The sequence below is a fragment of the Anolis carolinensis genome, chromosome 4, assembly GCF_035594765.1.
Source record: "Anolis carolinensis isolate JA03-04 chromosome 4, rAnoCar3.1.pri, whole genome shotgun sequence".
In the NCBI taxonomy this organism is placed as follows: Eukaryota; Metazoa; Chordata; class Lepidosauria; order Squamata; family Dactyloidae; genus Anolis; species Anolis carolinensis.
Genome location: NC_085844.1, coordinates 170532038 through 170547557, shown reverse-complemented (window position 1 = coordinate 170547557; position 15520 = coordinate 170532038). Strand labels below are relative to the sequence as shown.

The 15520-nt window shown below is 37.6% G+C and overlaps 1 protein-coding gene across 15 annotated transcripts in view; it reads right to left on the bottom strand.

Annotated features, from left to right (window-relative positions):
- The window catches only part of dock7 (dedicator of cytokinesis 7), a 144537-nt gene that overhangs the window by 19676 nt on the left and 109341 nt on the right, over positions 1 to 15520 (bottom strand). For 9 of the 15 annotated variants that reach the window (XR_010005394.1, XR_010005393.1, XM_062978244.1 and 6 more), the window contains 9 exons: positions 13950 to 14046; positions 10772 to 10906; positions 10359 to 10511; positions 9421 to 9579; positions 8251 to 8351; positions 7972 to 8164; positions 7047 to 7190; positions 5057 to 5188; positions 3395 to 3409 (listed from right to left, as the gene is read on the bottom strand). Coding sequence is in view for 11 of the 15 variants with exons in the window: in XM_062978244.1 (XP_062834314.1) it covers positions 3395 to 3409; positions 5057 to 5188; positions 7047 to 7190; positions 7972 to 8164; positions 8251 to 8351; positions 9421 to 9579; positions 10359 to 10511; positions 10772 to 10906; positions 13950 to 14046 (1129 nt within the window). In the remaining 4 variants the exon portion in view is untranslated. Of the gene's footprint in view, positions 1 to 3393; positions 3410 to 5056; positions 5189 to 7046; positions 7191 to 7971; positions 8165 to 8250; positions 8352 to 9420; positions 9580 to 10358; positions 10512 to 10771; positions 10907 to 13949; positions 14047 to 15520 lie in introns of those variants that run through there. The other 6 variants (XM_062978248.1, XM_062978246.1, XM_008109334.3 and 3 more) reach the window with 3 other exon arrangements.

The window sequence follows — 15520 nt, the reverse complement described above, 5'->3', positions numbered from 1 at the left end:
TAAAACATGACTGAATGATGTTAAAATTGTACTGGTGATGGGATGCACATCAGGGGTCGATTTAGCATCACACACATTGATTGGAAAAGATGCTCACGGGCGATCAGCTCATTAACTAGGAACTGATTAGACATTGTCCTTGTGCTGTGGTTGTACTCTGGTCTGTGCCAATTTTCATAACATCAAGTGTAACACTTAATTTTGGGGATAAGGTGCTTCATGTGGATCAAAACAATCTATCCATCCCAAGAAAGGAGTTCACCTGCTTGAGAAATACCTACATTGTTTATGTCAACCACAAAAACCATGATATGAACTTGGCCTTAAAAGTCAAAAGCAGAGGCTTCAAAGGGTGCATTTTCTTAGTAACATCATAGCTCAAATGAGCTATTCCCTTATATCTGGTTTTAAAAAATAACCTAATTACTATCACTTCTTGCCAAAGTAACATAACAATTCAAACCAACTCTGAGAATCATTCTAGCTGCAATTCAATTCATAATTGTTCTCCTGGCATGAAACTCTAAAGAGCCAGTTGTTATAATAAGTTATAATAAGATTGATAAATACAGAACATGCTGGGCCACATCAAAAAGGGAAATCAACACTGGAGAAGGAAAACCAGAAACTATAGAAGTAATGACATGGGAGGGGGATACAAAACACACATATTTTACCTATCTACCCATTCTTAAAGTATTTTCAAAAATGAATCTGTGTGGAGGGAAAACATATCAAATAAAAATCAAGCTTTTTTATTGATCCATATTAGACATGACCATAACAAAATCAGATGAACTCAAGATCCACTGAAATTAATGCAAACCATGTGTTTAATTGGTTCATCTCAGATTTACTAAAGAAACAATTAAAAACCTTGTTCATTTATTTTTTAAAATAAACATGGTGTTTCCAACACTTGAAATGTCTATGAGGTTTGAGTGTTTCTGATATATTTCTAAATGATCTGTCTTCTGACAAAAAATTGATGAATTGATGGAAAACAAGGGAAATAAAGAGTGACAATCTGTGTTTCATTCAAGTTCATACATTAACAATACTCCTAAAATCCTGATTTCTTAAAAATGTTTTTGCAGCTAGCCCATAGGATGCATAGGTCAGGATCAACCAAAAAAACTGAATTTGTCTGATAAAGCTGATAAAAAGTTTCCCATCTAAACCTAAGCAGACTATCTTATCCCTAGTGATGTGGGCTGCAGTGTCAATTCCAGAGTGAATAGAAGTCATGTGGTTTTTCATCTGGGTTTCACGCAAAAAATAGTCAGCAACCTAGTGCATGTTTTGCAATAGAGGGATTCTATCCAATCCTTAGCAATGTCAGAATGGGGCCAAACTCAGGAATTCAGGTATTGTTCCATATCTTCAAGTTTGGAAACCAGACTTTGAAGTTACATGCTTCCTTCTTTGTATGTAGAAAAAAAAGTCAGATAAAATGCTGAGGAAGCAAGTGACACTCAAAATGGAAGTGGCCCTTCAGCAATAACAGAAGTCAAAAGGCTACATGTAATCAAAGCTCTATATGAGATCAAAGTGACAATGATAGACTGCAGTTGGTATATATCCTGCACTTATTCTATAACATTCTTAACCCAAATCTGATATCTTGACATATGAAAAGAATTAAAAGGTCTTTATTTTTTCACCCTTTTCTCTGGCTAAAAGATGTAGAAAGGTAATTTGCACCTAGTGAATTCCAACCTCTTCTGAAGTTGTCAAAGGCATATGAGCCATACTCTAACAAACCAGCAGACCCAAAAACCCTGTTTTTTTCTATACATTTTGTTATCAAGGGAGAAGGGAGATCATGAAAGTTTTGTCAGAGCAACTCAGCAACATGATTTAGACTTAAGATATATGACACCAAATGAGCAGTTTTAAGTTTTAGCAGGAGTCTTACTGAAGGTAAAATGGGCCAATGAAACCAGAGATGAATTTCTACAGTGTAATCTGTTAACCAATGTTTCTTTTTTTCTTTTTTTAAACTCTAAAATTGTTCTGACTCATCAGTATTTATTTTCTGAATTAAGCAAGTCTGGTCTGTTTATATGAACAACTGAATAAATACTATTTTCTTGTTACATCCCAAACTAAAAACTGTGGTGAATGACTTCCAAACACATTAAGCTACAGAAGCCAACTTTAATCCAAAGCTTTGTATTTGGGCATGTTTGGAAACCATTAGCCATAGTTGGATATAAGAAGAAACAATTGTTGACCAAAGATCTCCCTTTTTGTTTTGTTCAAGGAAACAGAGGAATGAAGAAGCTATACAGTGATACCCGAGGTCATGCATGTCTCAATTTATTAAGCCAAGACCTGGATATTATAGCAAATTTAAAACCAAGTAGATGAGATTCATACACAAGTCAAGCTATTAGGGCCTTCTATTTTGCACAGGATCTTTCATAACTTGCTTCTAATAAGAACTACAGTTGGCCCTCCATGTTTGAAAGTTTTGTTTTTGTAATTTGATCATTCACAGATTGATTAATGTGTTCTGTCTAAGAATCTCTAGGTTGTCCAGCATTATAGTTAATTTCTTCCAAAGGGTGACAACAGATTTGTACTGGAGGTTTAGAAATTCCTAGAGAGAACACTTTTCTAGACACTTGTAGGTCCTCCAGCATAACTTCCAGCAGGATTGCACTGGAGGACCCAGGTTTGGGTTTTTGGTAGATTTTTTGAGGTTTTCTCACTTTCCCAGGTTCTCTGTCCCTGACCCCAGTGAATGTGGAAGGATGACTGTAGCATCATGACTTTGACCCAGATGCATATTAGATCCGAAAGTATTCTATCACTAGAAAACCACTAGAAAAGTTCAAATTATGCACATCACAGAATCTAAACAATGCAGTCTACTCAATGCCCATTGAAGTATATGACCTAATTCCTTGGAATTTTGGAACTAAGCCATTAATTTAATTATTGCTCAAAATGACATGTAGCAGAAGAGTGTTTATAATTTGTTACTGCTACAGTTATATGTTATCAAGTGAACATCTTTCAACAGGAATACATTTTTGCATTTAACATCTTTGAGCATTAGAACTTAAATCGACCCCTGTGTTGTGGGGGTGGGAATATGATAGGATGTCAATATTGATGAGAAATGGAATATAAAACAACAAACCAGTGATGGTAAAAAGTGGGTCATTCACCAAAGAACCTCATTAGTGTTATAATACAAAGGCAGTCATGCACTACCTAAGTTGTCTAAAATGACCAGTTTTACTTGTTTCTCTTTGGTTAATTAATTCATGTCAAACAGCAGACAGCAACAGAAATACCCACAGCTAGCACATGTGGGCAAAGCATTGGCAGGAGTCAGAAAACCAATCTATTAGTGTACTTTACTAACTAAAACGTTACCTACCTCCCAGCCAGTACTCTGTGTAATAAAAAGTAAACAAAAAAGTATGTCACAGAAACAAAATTAGAACTATCTTCTTAAAAGCTATAATATGCCCTGAAAAGCTAAAATATATGATTGTCAACAGTAGGATGCTGTTCATGTGAAAGAGCTTCCAGGATTTTCATCTGCCACACACATTTATTGCACCCTTTCCAATATTTCACTCTTTCCACAATCAAGCTTTAAATAGGAATGAGAATTTCTCAGCAGCTCCCATTACCAAGCACTTCTATTGTTGCAGCCTGGAATTCAACCAATGAAACCCATCTGGATGAATTCAAATTTTGTCCTGAAAGCTGAGCTACAAAACCAAATATCAGTTCTCAAAGGGGAAAAGCTGTCAATATATGTTTTGTGTCATTATTATTCACATCCAAGGAACAGAATGCAACTGATTTTCCAAATATGCGTAAGCTTTAGTGAACAGGTCTCAAAGTGAATTCAAATAATATTTATAAGTCACATGAACAGAACTAAATTTATTTGCTAATTTGGGATATATAAATCTAGCACAAACGAAAGACAACTATGTTAAACCAGAGCACCTTCTCAGGTCCTTAGACAAAGGTAATACTCCTAATTCTTAGTATACAGTAAAGAGATCCAGGCATGGCTGTAAGTTAGTGCTGATATAAGCATTACCAGTTCAGCACCAAATTCTGAATTTCAAATGCTTGTGGAGCCTTGAACCAGGATTAAAGTGAAATGTGATATAAGCCTGGACTAGTGGGGAATCCCTTTAGGAATGGCAGGAGAACAAAACCAGAGTTAGAAAGAGATATTAACACTTCTAGCAACCAAAAAAGGGTCACATGAACACACGCAGATTGCTCTCTAGTCTTTGGCGTAAGAAAACAACCTGCATATTTATCATGAAAGCAAGACAACTCCTCTTTATCCATTTGAGCCTAGGACAGATGAAGTGCTCAATGAGTTCCAGGAATCCTGTGATGTTCAAATGTAACTAAGAAGCAAGATTTAAATGTCTTTTTAAAAATTACACAAAAACAATTATCCCAATGCACTGCTGCTCTTCTTGCTTTGATTCACATGCCAGTGGCATCTTATCTGAGGCCCCTATCACTGCTTTCCAGGTCATTTTCATGCTCAAAGGCAGGATCACCGACTGTAATACAATCTCTACTATGTACATCACAATTTACACAAGTAGATAGCAGCTGTAGCAGGGAGAAAGGAGTCCTTTCAATCAGGTAGCTTGTAATGAATTAAGGGGATAGGGGAAAAAGGCTTCCTAAGGCATCCAGCCAATCAGACCACAAATGTGGAAGGACGGGACAAATTGGGATACTTCCATATTTTACAAAGGCAATCTTCAGTTTGAAACTCTGGTAAAGAATACATTAGCCTGCAGAGATAAACACAAGGCACAGCAGTCACCTATCCAAAGCAGAAGTCTCTGGAAAACTAATCCAATTGTTATCTTTCACTAGCATTGCTGATTTTACAGTTTGCCATATGGATTGTAGGGCTGTGTTTTGGTGATAGGAAACACAATTACAGGTTGAGTTTTGTGCATGTTGTATAGTGGCTGGAAGAAATTAGCCAAACACATTTTGCAATTACTTCATTGCATGCCCTACAGGCAGGAATCCAAGTCATTACCTGATGAACTATTTTGCTGAATGCCTCCTGGAGTTTACCATGAATTGTGGCCAGTTTCTTGGCATCCCTGTTCGCTTCATGAATTGGAATGAGGATTTTGTAAACTTCGTTGACTGCTTCATACATACCAGCCTACAAAACAGTTTTATATCAGGTGAATCTATTGATCCATCAAGAGAATAAACCACAACTAACAACAGTGGATTAAAATGTTTCAAGTGATGAAAATGAAAACATTACTCACAATACTGAGATACAAAATTCCTAGTGCAAATGATATGAATCAAAAATAAGAATAAATTCAGTGTGACACTTGTACACATTTATATATACATAAATTTGCAGGATACTGAACTTTGAGGGCTAATTTAGATGTGATGATGACCAGTCTAAAATCTGTAAGACTGGAATGGGAATCATCCAGACCTCCAGATGTTGCTGGATTGCAACTCCTAATAATTATAGTTAATGGAGCCTATGGCATGGAATACTATGAGCCAAAATCCAACAACATCAGGAGAGCCATATAGTTCCCACAGCCTTACTCTAAACTCACACACAATTCCCAAATCATATATTTCTAAGAGTTTGCACAATAGCAATATATGTCCCAAGCAGAAGAGAGGCAGAGCAATGTGTGTTTGGTTCCACAAATGGAATAAAAGCTTTTTTAGAGATTATCCTCAGGGAACTGCTTGTCAATAAAACCCCTATTCCAGAGCTGGCTTTCAGAAGCATGTGCAGGAAATACTCCAGACACACAATGAATGTTCTGCTTCTCATTAGGCATTCTGCTCCCTCATTCAGACTCCAAACATTAAAATAGGCACAATTCATATCAGGGTTTAAGAACACTGGCATATACATACACACTGGCTTTCCCCTTCAAAATGAAGGGAAAGAGATCAAGGGGCTCCATTTGAGCATACTGTTTTCCTTCTCTCTCTTTCTGGGTTCTTCGAAGAGATAGAAGCCCACTGGTTGCTCATTCATTAGGTCAATTGTTAACTTTCAGTAATACTGCTGATTTTGCAGTCTGCCATATGGGGTGTGGGGCTATGTTTTGGTGATAAGGCCTTGTATCTACATTCGTACCCAGTAGGGCCAAGGACAAAGAGTGGGCCGGGCTTTAGCAGAATAGGTTAATCACCAAGCTGCAATAAATCTTGCCAGCCAGAAATTTGAGAGTTTGAGGCCCAGGTCAGGGTGAGCTCCTGGCCTTCAGCCCAGCTTCTGCCTACCTAGCAATTAAAAACAAATGTGTGTAGATAAATAGGAACTACATTAAAGTGGGGAGATATTTAGGCTCAGCGTTTCAATCAGAAAAAGGAGGAAATTTACGAACAAAGAAAGCTTTTCCGCAGGGAGATGGAGCAACAGCACCTCTCGGTGACTGGAACTGAGTACAGCTTCCAAAGATGCCAAAAGATGGGAAAGCCTATATATACACCTCCATCTGTTGTATGTCTTGTCATTGTTATAATAGGCACTGAATGTTTGCTGTATATGTGTTCTGTGCTCCGCCCTGAGTCCCATTCGGGATGACAAGGGCGGAATATAAATACTGTAAATAAAGAAATAATAAATAAACTGGCTAGAACAATCCAAAGTTACTCAAAATTTGACAACATACTTCCTAGATTCACCCCTTTACCTTTGACTAAGTGCCATGGCCTTGTTGAGTGAGTCTATTAATCTGGAATGGGGTCTTTCTCTTTTGACTACCTTCTACTTTACCAAGCATTATTGTCTTTTCTAATAAGACATGCCTTTTTATGGTAGGTCCAAAGCATAACAGCCTTTGTTTAGTCATTTTGCTTCTGCTTAAAATAATCTATTTCACTGAATTCAACAGGACTAAGCAGCATATAAGCAGTAAATTTCTATTGTGCTTATGAGTTGTATGTCTGATTATTTCTAACATGTGGTTACCATTACTGCACTTTCAGAAGGGAATACTAAACTAAATACATGCATTAAACTCGTCTACCATAGAGAAAGAGGCCGCAGCTTGCTCCAGCAATCCAACCAGACCTGCTTCAGTAAAATACTTTCCAGAGCAAATCCCTTCTTCATCTGGTGACACAACATCATCAGACACTGCAGATTCTTCTAGAACATTTGAAGAGATGTTCTGAGGAGATAAAAATATTTTCAGCTACTTTCAGCAACAATACTATTGCTGTCCTAAAACTCCAATCAAACAACTAAATATTTCTAAATATGAACCACCTTTAATATTAAGATCAAGATTTTCCAATCATTGCTCAGCAGCAATGGCAGAAATTTGAAAATCTGACTCTTGCATAGTGGGGAATTCTTTGAGCTGTTGTCAAAATGTTCTGTGGAAGAACTGGTCCACAAAGTTTGTAAGGTGGGGTGTGCTATTTTCAAATTAACCAAGTCCAAGCACAAGCCCCAACCTATTGTTTTTTATAGAAATTCTACTAAAACTAAATTGAAAATAGTTTACATAACAAATGAGGAACAAACACTGCTTTCCCCATTTAAAAAATACACATCAAGTAGAGTCGAAAGCATATCTATATAAGAAAGTGTTTGCCTGGAGTGAGAGATGAACAGACAGACAGATAGCCTAGCCTACAATGGGAAGGAGCATCACAATCTGGGAGCAGTCCCTTTCTTGTGTCCTCACCAATAACAGACAACCTGTCTCTGAAGTTCTCAAAATTTTGGCAAATTTAAATGGGGAAAGCAACTCAGTGTTTGATCCAAGTCCTCCAGGACTTTACAGGTCAGCATGAAAACTTTGGAAATTGATTTGTAGCCTGTGAAACTATTGTATCAAGATGTACACGTTCCTTGTAGTGATTTTTGCTTCCTACACTAAAAAGATGTTAGTATCCTAGGACTTTACTCCATCCAATTGTGCAATTGTATAAAGAAGTAATTACCTGAAATGTAACACACCCAACAGGGAGATATTTTCGATCTTCAAGCATGCTTAAGTATTCAGCAACAAGTGCTGCCGAGTGGACCAAACACTGTGCAGATTCTGCATGATTGCTCCTCTCTGAATGTTTCCCAGCCATGTTCTGCAGCCAGGTTAGTCGCAAGTCTGGCGAATTCTGGTAACCTTTTGCAATTCTAGTTTTTAGAAACACAGAAGTATCAAGTAAGTGCATGCTTACTTCTATAAGCATTCTTAGACACAGAAAACCTAGTAAAACTACCTGTACATCAAGTCGATCAGCATCTCTGGATCTTCTTGGTGCTCCTTCATTTTAACAGTGTCAGAAAGGATCATATGGAGGTTGAAAACAAGATCCTGGACCTGAAATTTTAAAAATGAATAAAAAAATAAACATTCTAATTTTGTCTTTACTTTGGAATGTGATCCCTCATCATTCTGTACTTGACAAATGAAACATACTGCTAAAATTCCACTCAATCTTTTCTAGCTATTGGAGATGATAGGGCCTATGAAGTAGTCAAACAGAGAATTTTCTCTATAGGAAGGCAAGCAGAGCTCATGAAGTCACTTACATTTCTGGCACCAGAACATTTAAGATGGCAAATAATTACAGCACCTTATTTTTACTTCCTTGATAACAAAATCCTGAAAAGATTGTTCACTTCTGCTAGATGTAACTCTCTTCCCTCCAAGGTGTTAGAGAGCAAATATAAGGAAAAAAATTAGCAAAGTTTTACCAAAGTATGATGGTATTATTTTACTAAATTGGTTCTAAGAATGCTCAAAATAAAATGTTTCACAACTCAGCTCTAGTCTGATTTAGCATTTTTACTCAGTATTTATTTTGAGCATATCTACAACTTCTTTCATCATATTTTAATGTAAAAAGAGCATTGATGGCCATCTGTCAGGACTGTTTTGATTGTGTGGCAGGGGTTTGGACTGGATGACCTTGAAGTCTTTTCCAACTCTATGATTCTATGTGATGCAAAGAACAAGACAGTCTTATAAAAAACACAAAACAGGAACTGTATTAAGCTGAATTTAGCAAAAATGAAACAGTAATATGATAAATTATGCAATTTTTTAAATCAGAAAGCATTTTTAACTGAATCTTATTTCTATTTGTAAATCAGATACATTTCTCCATTTAAGTCAAGTCTCAACAGATTGGATTGAACTTTGTAACATAGTTGACATGTTTGTGTAGTGCTTCCTGTTTACTTAAGCTTTTGGATTATTAACGTATATCAACATCCTAGACTGGAGCACTGGTATTTTGAAGTGTTCAATTCTTCTCCAAGGAAAAACATTTCATATTCCTTTTTGGCTCTAAAATCAAATTATCTGAAAATTAAGTGAGATATTCCCTAACAAGTCACAAGGAAATCAGTCATATTTTTTGATGCCAAGAAATATCTCTGCTAACCTGATCAGGGAATGTTGTCTCCCTTAATTCGAGGTCCTCTTCCGCATAGGTCAAGATGGTCTTCAGAGAACGCCTCAGAAACTCCTCATTAAAATTCTGAGATGTCCCCACTAGGGAAGAGAGTGACATTGTCACCTGCATTTTAACTCTGGCAAAGTTCTGAAACAGAAGAATTGTTAATGAGTCAAAATCTCTTCATAACAAAATGGCTCAGAACAGCAATTAATAATCATCAATGGCCCAAGCCAAAAAATATGGCAAACTTGGTTGGGCTTTCTACACAGGTCTGGCCAGCAGAACTTAATTATTTTTAAAAAATGTATTGATCAATCTACTCTTGATTATTATACTTTTCAGAAAATTTGGAAGTATAGTATAGTATGACTCCCATATCTATGGGGTATATGTTCTCAGACTTTGCATGGACCTGTGAAACCACTGATAATAGCCTTTTTAATGGGACAAATGATGGAGGTACAGAGAAGAGGGTGTAGCTTGTACAGGAGGGTCTAAGTCAGGGGTCTCCAAACTAAAGTGCACGGTCCAGATGTGGCCCTCCAAGATCATTTACCGGGACCTTGTTCTAAACTTTGGACTTAGGGTTGACCTAAGTCTGAAATTACTTGAAGGCACACAACAACAATCCTAATTTTGGACTATTTCATCATAGTCCACCACCCACCCACCCCCCAACAGTCTGAGGGACCGTGAACTGGCCCTCCACTTAAAAAGTTTGAGGACCTCTGGTCTAAGTCAATAAGTGAAACTTTGGATAAGGGAAACTGGATATATCAGTGTGGAACTGCACAACACACATCTTTGAGTCCATTTGCCTCCACTCAGAATAGATCCATTGTTGCCTGGTCATAAACTGAATGCTTTCTTGCATCATAATCTGTTTTGCACAATGCTTTTGTAATTAAAAATTCCATACTTACATTCCCAATCTCAAAGTTTTGCCTCATAAGCAGGTACAGTGAAGCACTAGCATGTGACCGTATGGTGCCAATGCTGCTGCTACAATGGCGCAGGAGTCGAAGGCATAAATCAGCACACTGCTCAGTCTCTTCTTCAAACAGCAGCTCTGGGAACTATAATGGCAGGAGAAGAAATCAGGCAATCAGTGGGAGCAGCACAGAGGACTTCCCAAATGGCAAGGTGTTATTTGCACAATGACTATCTGCCTTCATCTCCCCTCAGTCCAGACAGATACCCTCTCCAGCCAAACAAGTCCCTTGGTGCACAAAACAAGCTGGCTAAATAAGGTTGCTAAATATGGAAGCAAGCTTCAAATGGAAAACAAATAAATTAGGGGGAAAATCCTTTTGTCCTGCATCTCATAAACACTTACCTTTGAGACCAAGGCTCTTTGAGTAGCAAAACAGTGTTGCAAGTAAAGAGCGCTTTGATTGCAGGCCATGCTATGCAAAAGGACCTTCAATACTCCACCGAGGATACTTTCTTTGGATTCAGTCACAGAGACGGTCTGTATTCAAAGACAACAGGAGGTAAGAGAAAAAGAAAGAAAGTTTTAGAGATGTCTAGAAGTCACAACAGAGAAAAAAAATCCACTGATGTCCATGATGGAGAGCCAAAACCCATTTTAAAGCAACTGTGCCCCAAGGACAAGAAAAGTGAGGAGAATATAGCTTGCAACAGACGTAAGACCATTAAGAGAGATGCCCAGCTGCTCAGAGCAGTAAAAGGAGTCCTGTTTCTAGAACATAGTCTGTGCTACAAGCTCACTCACAAACAACAAGGCTAACTATTGTTTCCAAGAGGCAAACAATTACAAAGTTGAATAAATAAGAGAGCCAAAAACTTTTTAAAAATATATATTTTATAGAGGAAAAAATGTGAAAATGATTAAGGATACAATCCTATGCACACTTACTTCAGAATATTCATAGAATCATAGAATCATAGATTAGTAGAGTTGGAAGAGACCTCATGGGCCATCCAGTCCAACCCCCTGCCAAGAAGCAGGAAATTGCATTCAAAGCACCCCCGACAGATGGCCATCCAGCCTCTGCTTAAAAGTCTCCAAGGAAGGAGCTTCCACCACAGCCCGGGGGAGAGAGTTCCACTGTCGAACAGCCCTCACAGTGAGGAAGTTCTTCCTGATGTTCAGGTGGATTCTCCTTTCCTGTAGTTTGAAGCCATTGTTCCGTGTCCTAGTCTGCAGGGCAGCAGAAAACAATCTTGCTCCCTCCTCCCTATGACTTCCCTTCACCTATTTGTACATGGCTATCATGTCTCCTCTCAGCCTTCTCTTCTGCAGGCTAAACATGCCCAGTTCTTTAAGCCTCTCCTCATAGGGCTTGTTCTCCAGACCCTTAATCATTTTAGTCGCCCTCCTCTGGACGCTTTCCAGCTTGTCAACATCTCCCTTCAACTGTGGTGCCCAGAATTGGACGCAGTATTCCAGGTGTGGTCTGACCAAGGCAGAATAGAGGGGGAGCATGACTTCCCTGGATCTAGACGCTATACCCCTATTTATGCAGGCCAGAATCCCGTTGGCTTTTTTAGCTGCTGCATCACATTGTTGGCTCATGTTTAACTTGTTGTCCACGAGGACTCCAAGGTCTTTTTCGCACACACTGCTGTCAAGCCAGGCGTCCCCCATTCTGTATCTTTGATTTCCATTTTTTCTGCCGAAATGAAGTATCTTGCATTTGTCCCTGTTGAACTTCATTTTGTTAGTTTTGGCCCATCTCTCTAATCTGTGCCTTCTAATCCTTCGTCTAAGTCGTTAATAAAGATGTTGAACAGAACTGGGCCCAGGACGGAGCCCTGCGTCACTCCACTTGTCACTTCCCCAAAGAACTGATTGGAACATTACTTTTCAGTAAATATGCAAAGGATGAAATTGCAGAATGCATTACTACTATTACAATAGATCACTTGTTATTAGTATTTCTTTCCCATTTTAGGACAGGGAAAAGGAACATCTGGTCATGCAAATGTTGTTGAACTTCAATGCCTTACTTTCAGTCAGTACACATAGCCTATGGTGAGAGCTAGTGGAAGCTGTGGTCCAACATCTAGAGGGTAGTATGTTTCTCAATCCATTTTAGAACAAGCTGTAATGAGGTTGTATTTTCATTTAGGGACAGAACAACAACAACATTATTTTATTTTTATTTGTTGTCCTACCATTTTCCAACTATTCCTTCCTTGTCTAGGTAATACTAAGTTGGATGGATATCTAGGGAAGGACCAGTTTGTAGGGCTATGATGATATACCTTATATTTAATAATACTCGTCAACACACATGTTGGTGCCTCAAATATTAGCTCTGTTTCTGTCTATATTTGGCCAGCTGATTCCAAAAACTGCACCAGTTTTCCCCTAACAGTGCTATTTTTGAGATAAAGAACACATGCCATCTACTAGTTGCTATGTGCTTGTCCATAGAAAACCATGATAATCATATTTTAAGAAATTAGAGATGGTGTAGTCTATCCAATGAATAAATAAATAATCCCAGGAATGGGTCTAAAACCAAGACACATTACTTCTTTAACAGGAAATGTGATACCAAAGTCAGCAATAACACAGAAAGAATAACAATAGGTTCCTACACCATAAAAAAGAAGAACAGTTCAATATTTTTCCGTCAAATCTAACAATAAACACATTTGAAATGAAATAACCTATGTCTAGCTATGTCTAGCATAAGTCAAGAAAAACATTTTGAACCTATAAGGGACCACTTGGAGGTTTTTGAATCTAGGAATGGCTTTTACTTTGACCAGCTTGTTTTTTTTAATACAGTGAAGTCTCACTTATCCAACATAAACGGGCCGGTAGAACATTGGATAAGCGAAAATGTTGGATAATAAGGAGGGATTACGGAAAAACCTACTCAACGTCAAATTGCGTTATGATTTTACAAATTAAGCACTAAAACATCATGTTTTACAAGTCTGCCACTTGTTTGGGAGTGTGGCTGCACGTGTGTTGTTGGCTGTGTTGGCCCACTTCATGTTGCTGCCTAGAGAAACAGTTGTGGATCCGGGTAAGAGGCTGACTGAGTTGGATAATACAGAATGTTGGATAAGCAAAGGTTGGATAAGCAAGACTCTACTGTAATTTCCATTCTGCTGATCCAAATTACAGATTTATAATTTTTTTAACATGTTGAGAGGTAGCTGGTGAATCAGGGTTATCCACTCTCTTCTTTCCTTTCTTTTTTGCTGTTAATGCACAGACCGTAAGGGTTTCTGAAGGCAGCTGCTGTTTGCCTTATCTATTGTAGATAGGCTCACACAGATATAACAGAATCAGCTAAAGCAGAATATTTTTTTTCTTTCCCAGATCAAGCTTTATTACATTGTTTAATGCAGTCTGACATTCTCCAGTCCTCCTTCACTATTCTCTCAGTTCTACAAAACTGTCCAGCTAGACAGAGAACAAGAAGGAAAAGTGGGGTTGGGCAAGCATAAAAAGACTTTTATGCCTATACATTTTTACAGTTGGCATTCCTTCTATTCAGAATTATGTAAAAGGTTTTTTGCACCCTTACCTGAACTACTATCTCTAAAGTGTCCAAAATAATCAGATTTGCTTCAGTTGCCAAGTTGCCATCAATAAGGGCTTCATGTTCAATCTCTGCCCGTGATCTGGTAATAGTAAAGAATGCATTAAAATAATTATATACGCAACTTTCATAATGTTTGAGAAAATGAGATGGTTCACCAGACAAAAATTAAGCTGTAATACACAGGTGGGAATCTTCTGGCTATCCAAGTGTTGCATGACTTCATGTGTCAGCATTTCATACATTTGTGACAATTTTCTTTAAGTTTTATGCTTAGTCATCATTTTTTCTTTAACACAGAATCACTGAACCTAGAAACTACGCAACAGAAAGAGTTTGGTAAATAAAATCTGGACTACTCTGAAAAAAACTTGTTTATGTGAGGATTTTTTTTTTTTTTTGCAGCTATGGGATTTCCTTGGCTGACAGTTGAGGGAAACCCCATAGCAGCAAAAAAATCCTCACATAATAGTTGCACCACCCTTTTTTCTGAAAAGGAGGGGGGATGTAACTACTATGCAATGAAATATGGTAAAAATTACTTATTACAGTTTGAGTATCTCTGATCTGAAATGCATAAGAACAGAAGGGTTTTGGATATTTTTATTTTTGAATTTTGGGATATTTGCATATACAGTAGAGTCTCACTTATCCAACACTCGCTTATCCAACGTTCTGGATTATCCAAAGCATTTTTGTAGTCAATGTTTTCAATACATCGTGATATTTTGGTGCTAAATTCGTAAATACAGTAGTTACTACATAGCATTACTGCGTATTGAACTGCTTTTTCTGTCAAATTTGTTGTATAACATGATGTTTTGGTGCTTAATTTGTAAAATCATAACCTAATTTGATGTTTAATAGGCTTTTTCTTAATCCCTCCTTATTATCCAACATATTCGCTTATCCAACATTCTGCCGGCTCGTTTATGTTGGATAAGTGAGACTCTACTGTACATAATAATATATCTTGGAAATGGAACCTAAGTCTCAACACAAAATTCATTTAGGTTTCACATTCACATTACACAGATAGACGTAAGGTGATTTTATACACAGAGTATATGGACTTTGAACCATTGGAAAGCAAATCACTATCTCAGCCACTCAATTTTGAGTTTTGGAGAATATCGGATTTCTGGATGAGGGATACTCAACGTATGAATTAATTACTTCAATAGAATCACTTCAACAAAACACAGTAATGCATACTTCATGATGTGAACACAGGGTGGTGCTATGGGAATATGTTTCTAAGACAAATAGAGCAACTAATAGGTCTAGGTAGACACCAAAGGAAAAATTCAGCTCACGTTCAAAAACATTCCATTTACATAGAATGCATTCCACTAATGCCATACATGCTTCTTTAAAGAGAGAAACCAAGAGAAATGATTTTTCTTAAAACAGTAGTAGCACATGCTACTGTTAATATCACAATAATTCAAACATAATCAATCTCTAACTACTTTGCTGAAGGAATATACTATACTGAAGGTCTCCAAACAAGATGACATCAAACTTGTTGCTCATCTTAGATAATATGCACTTGA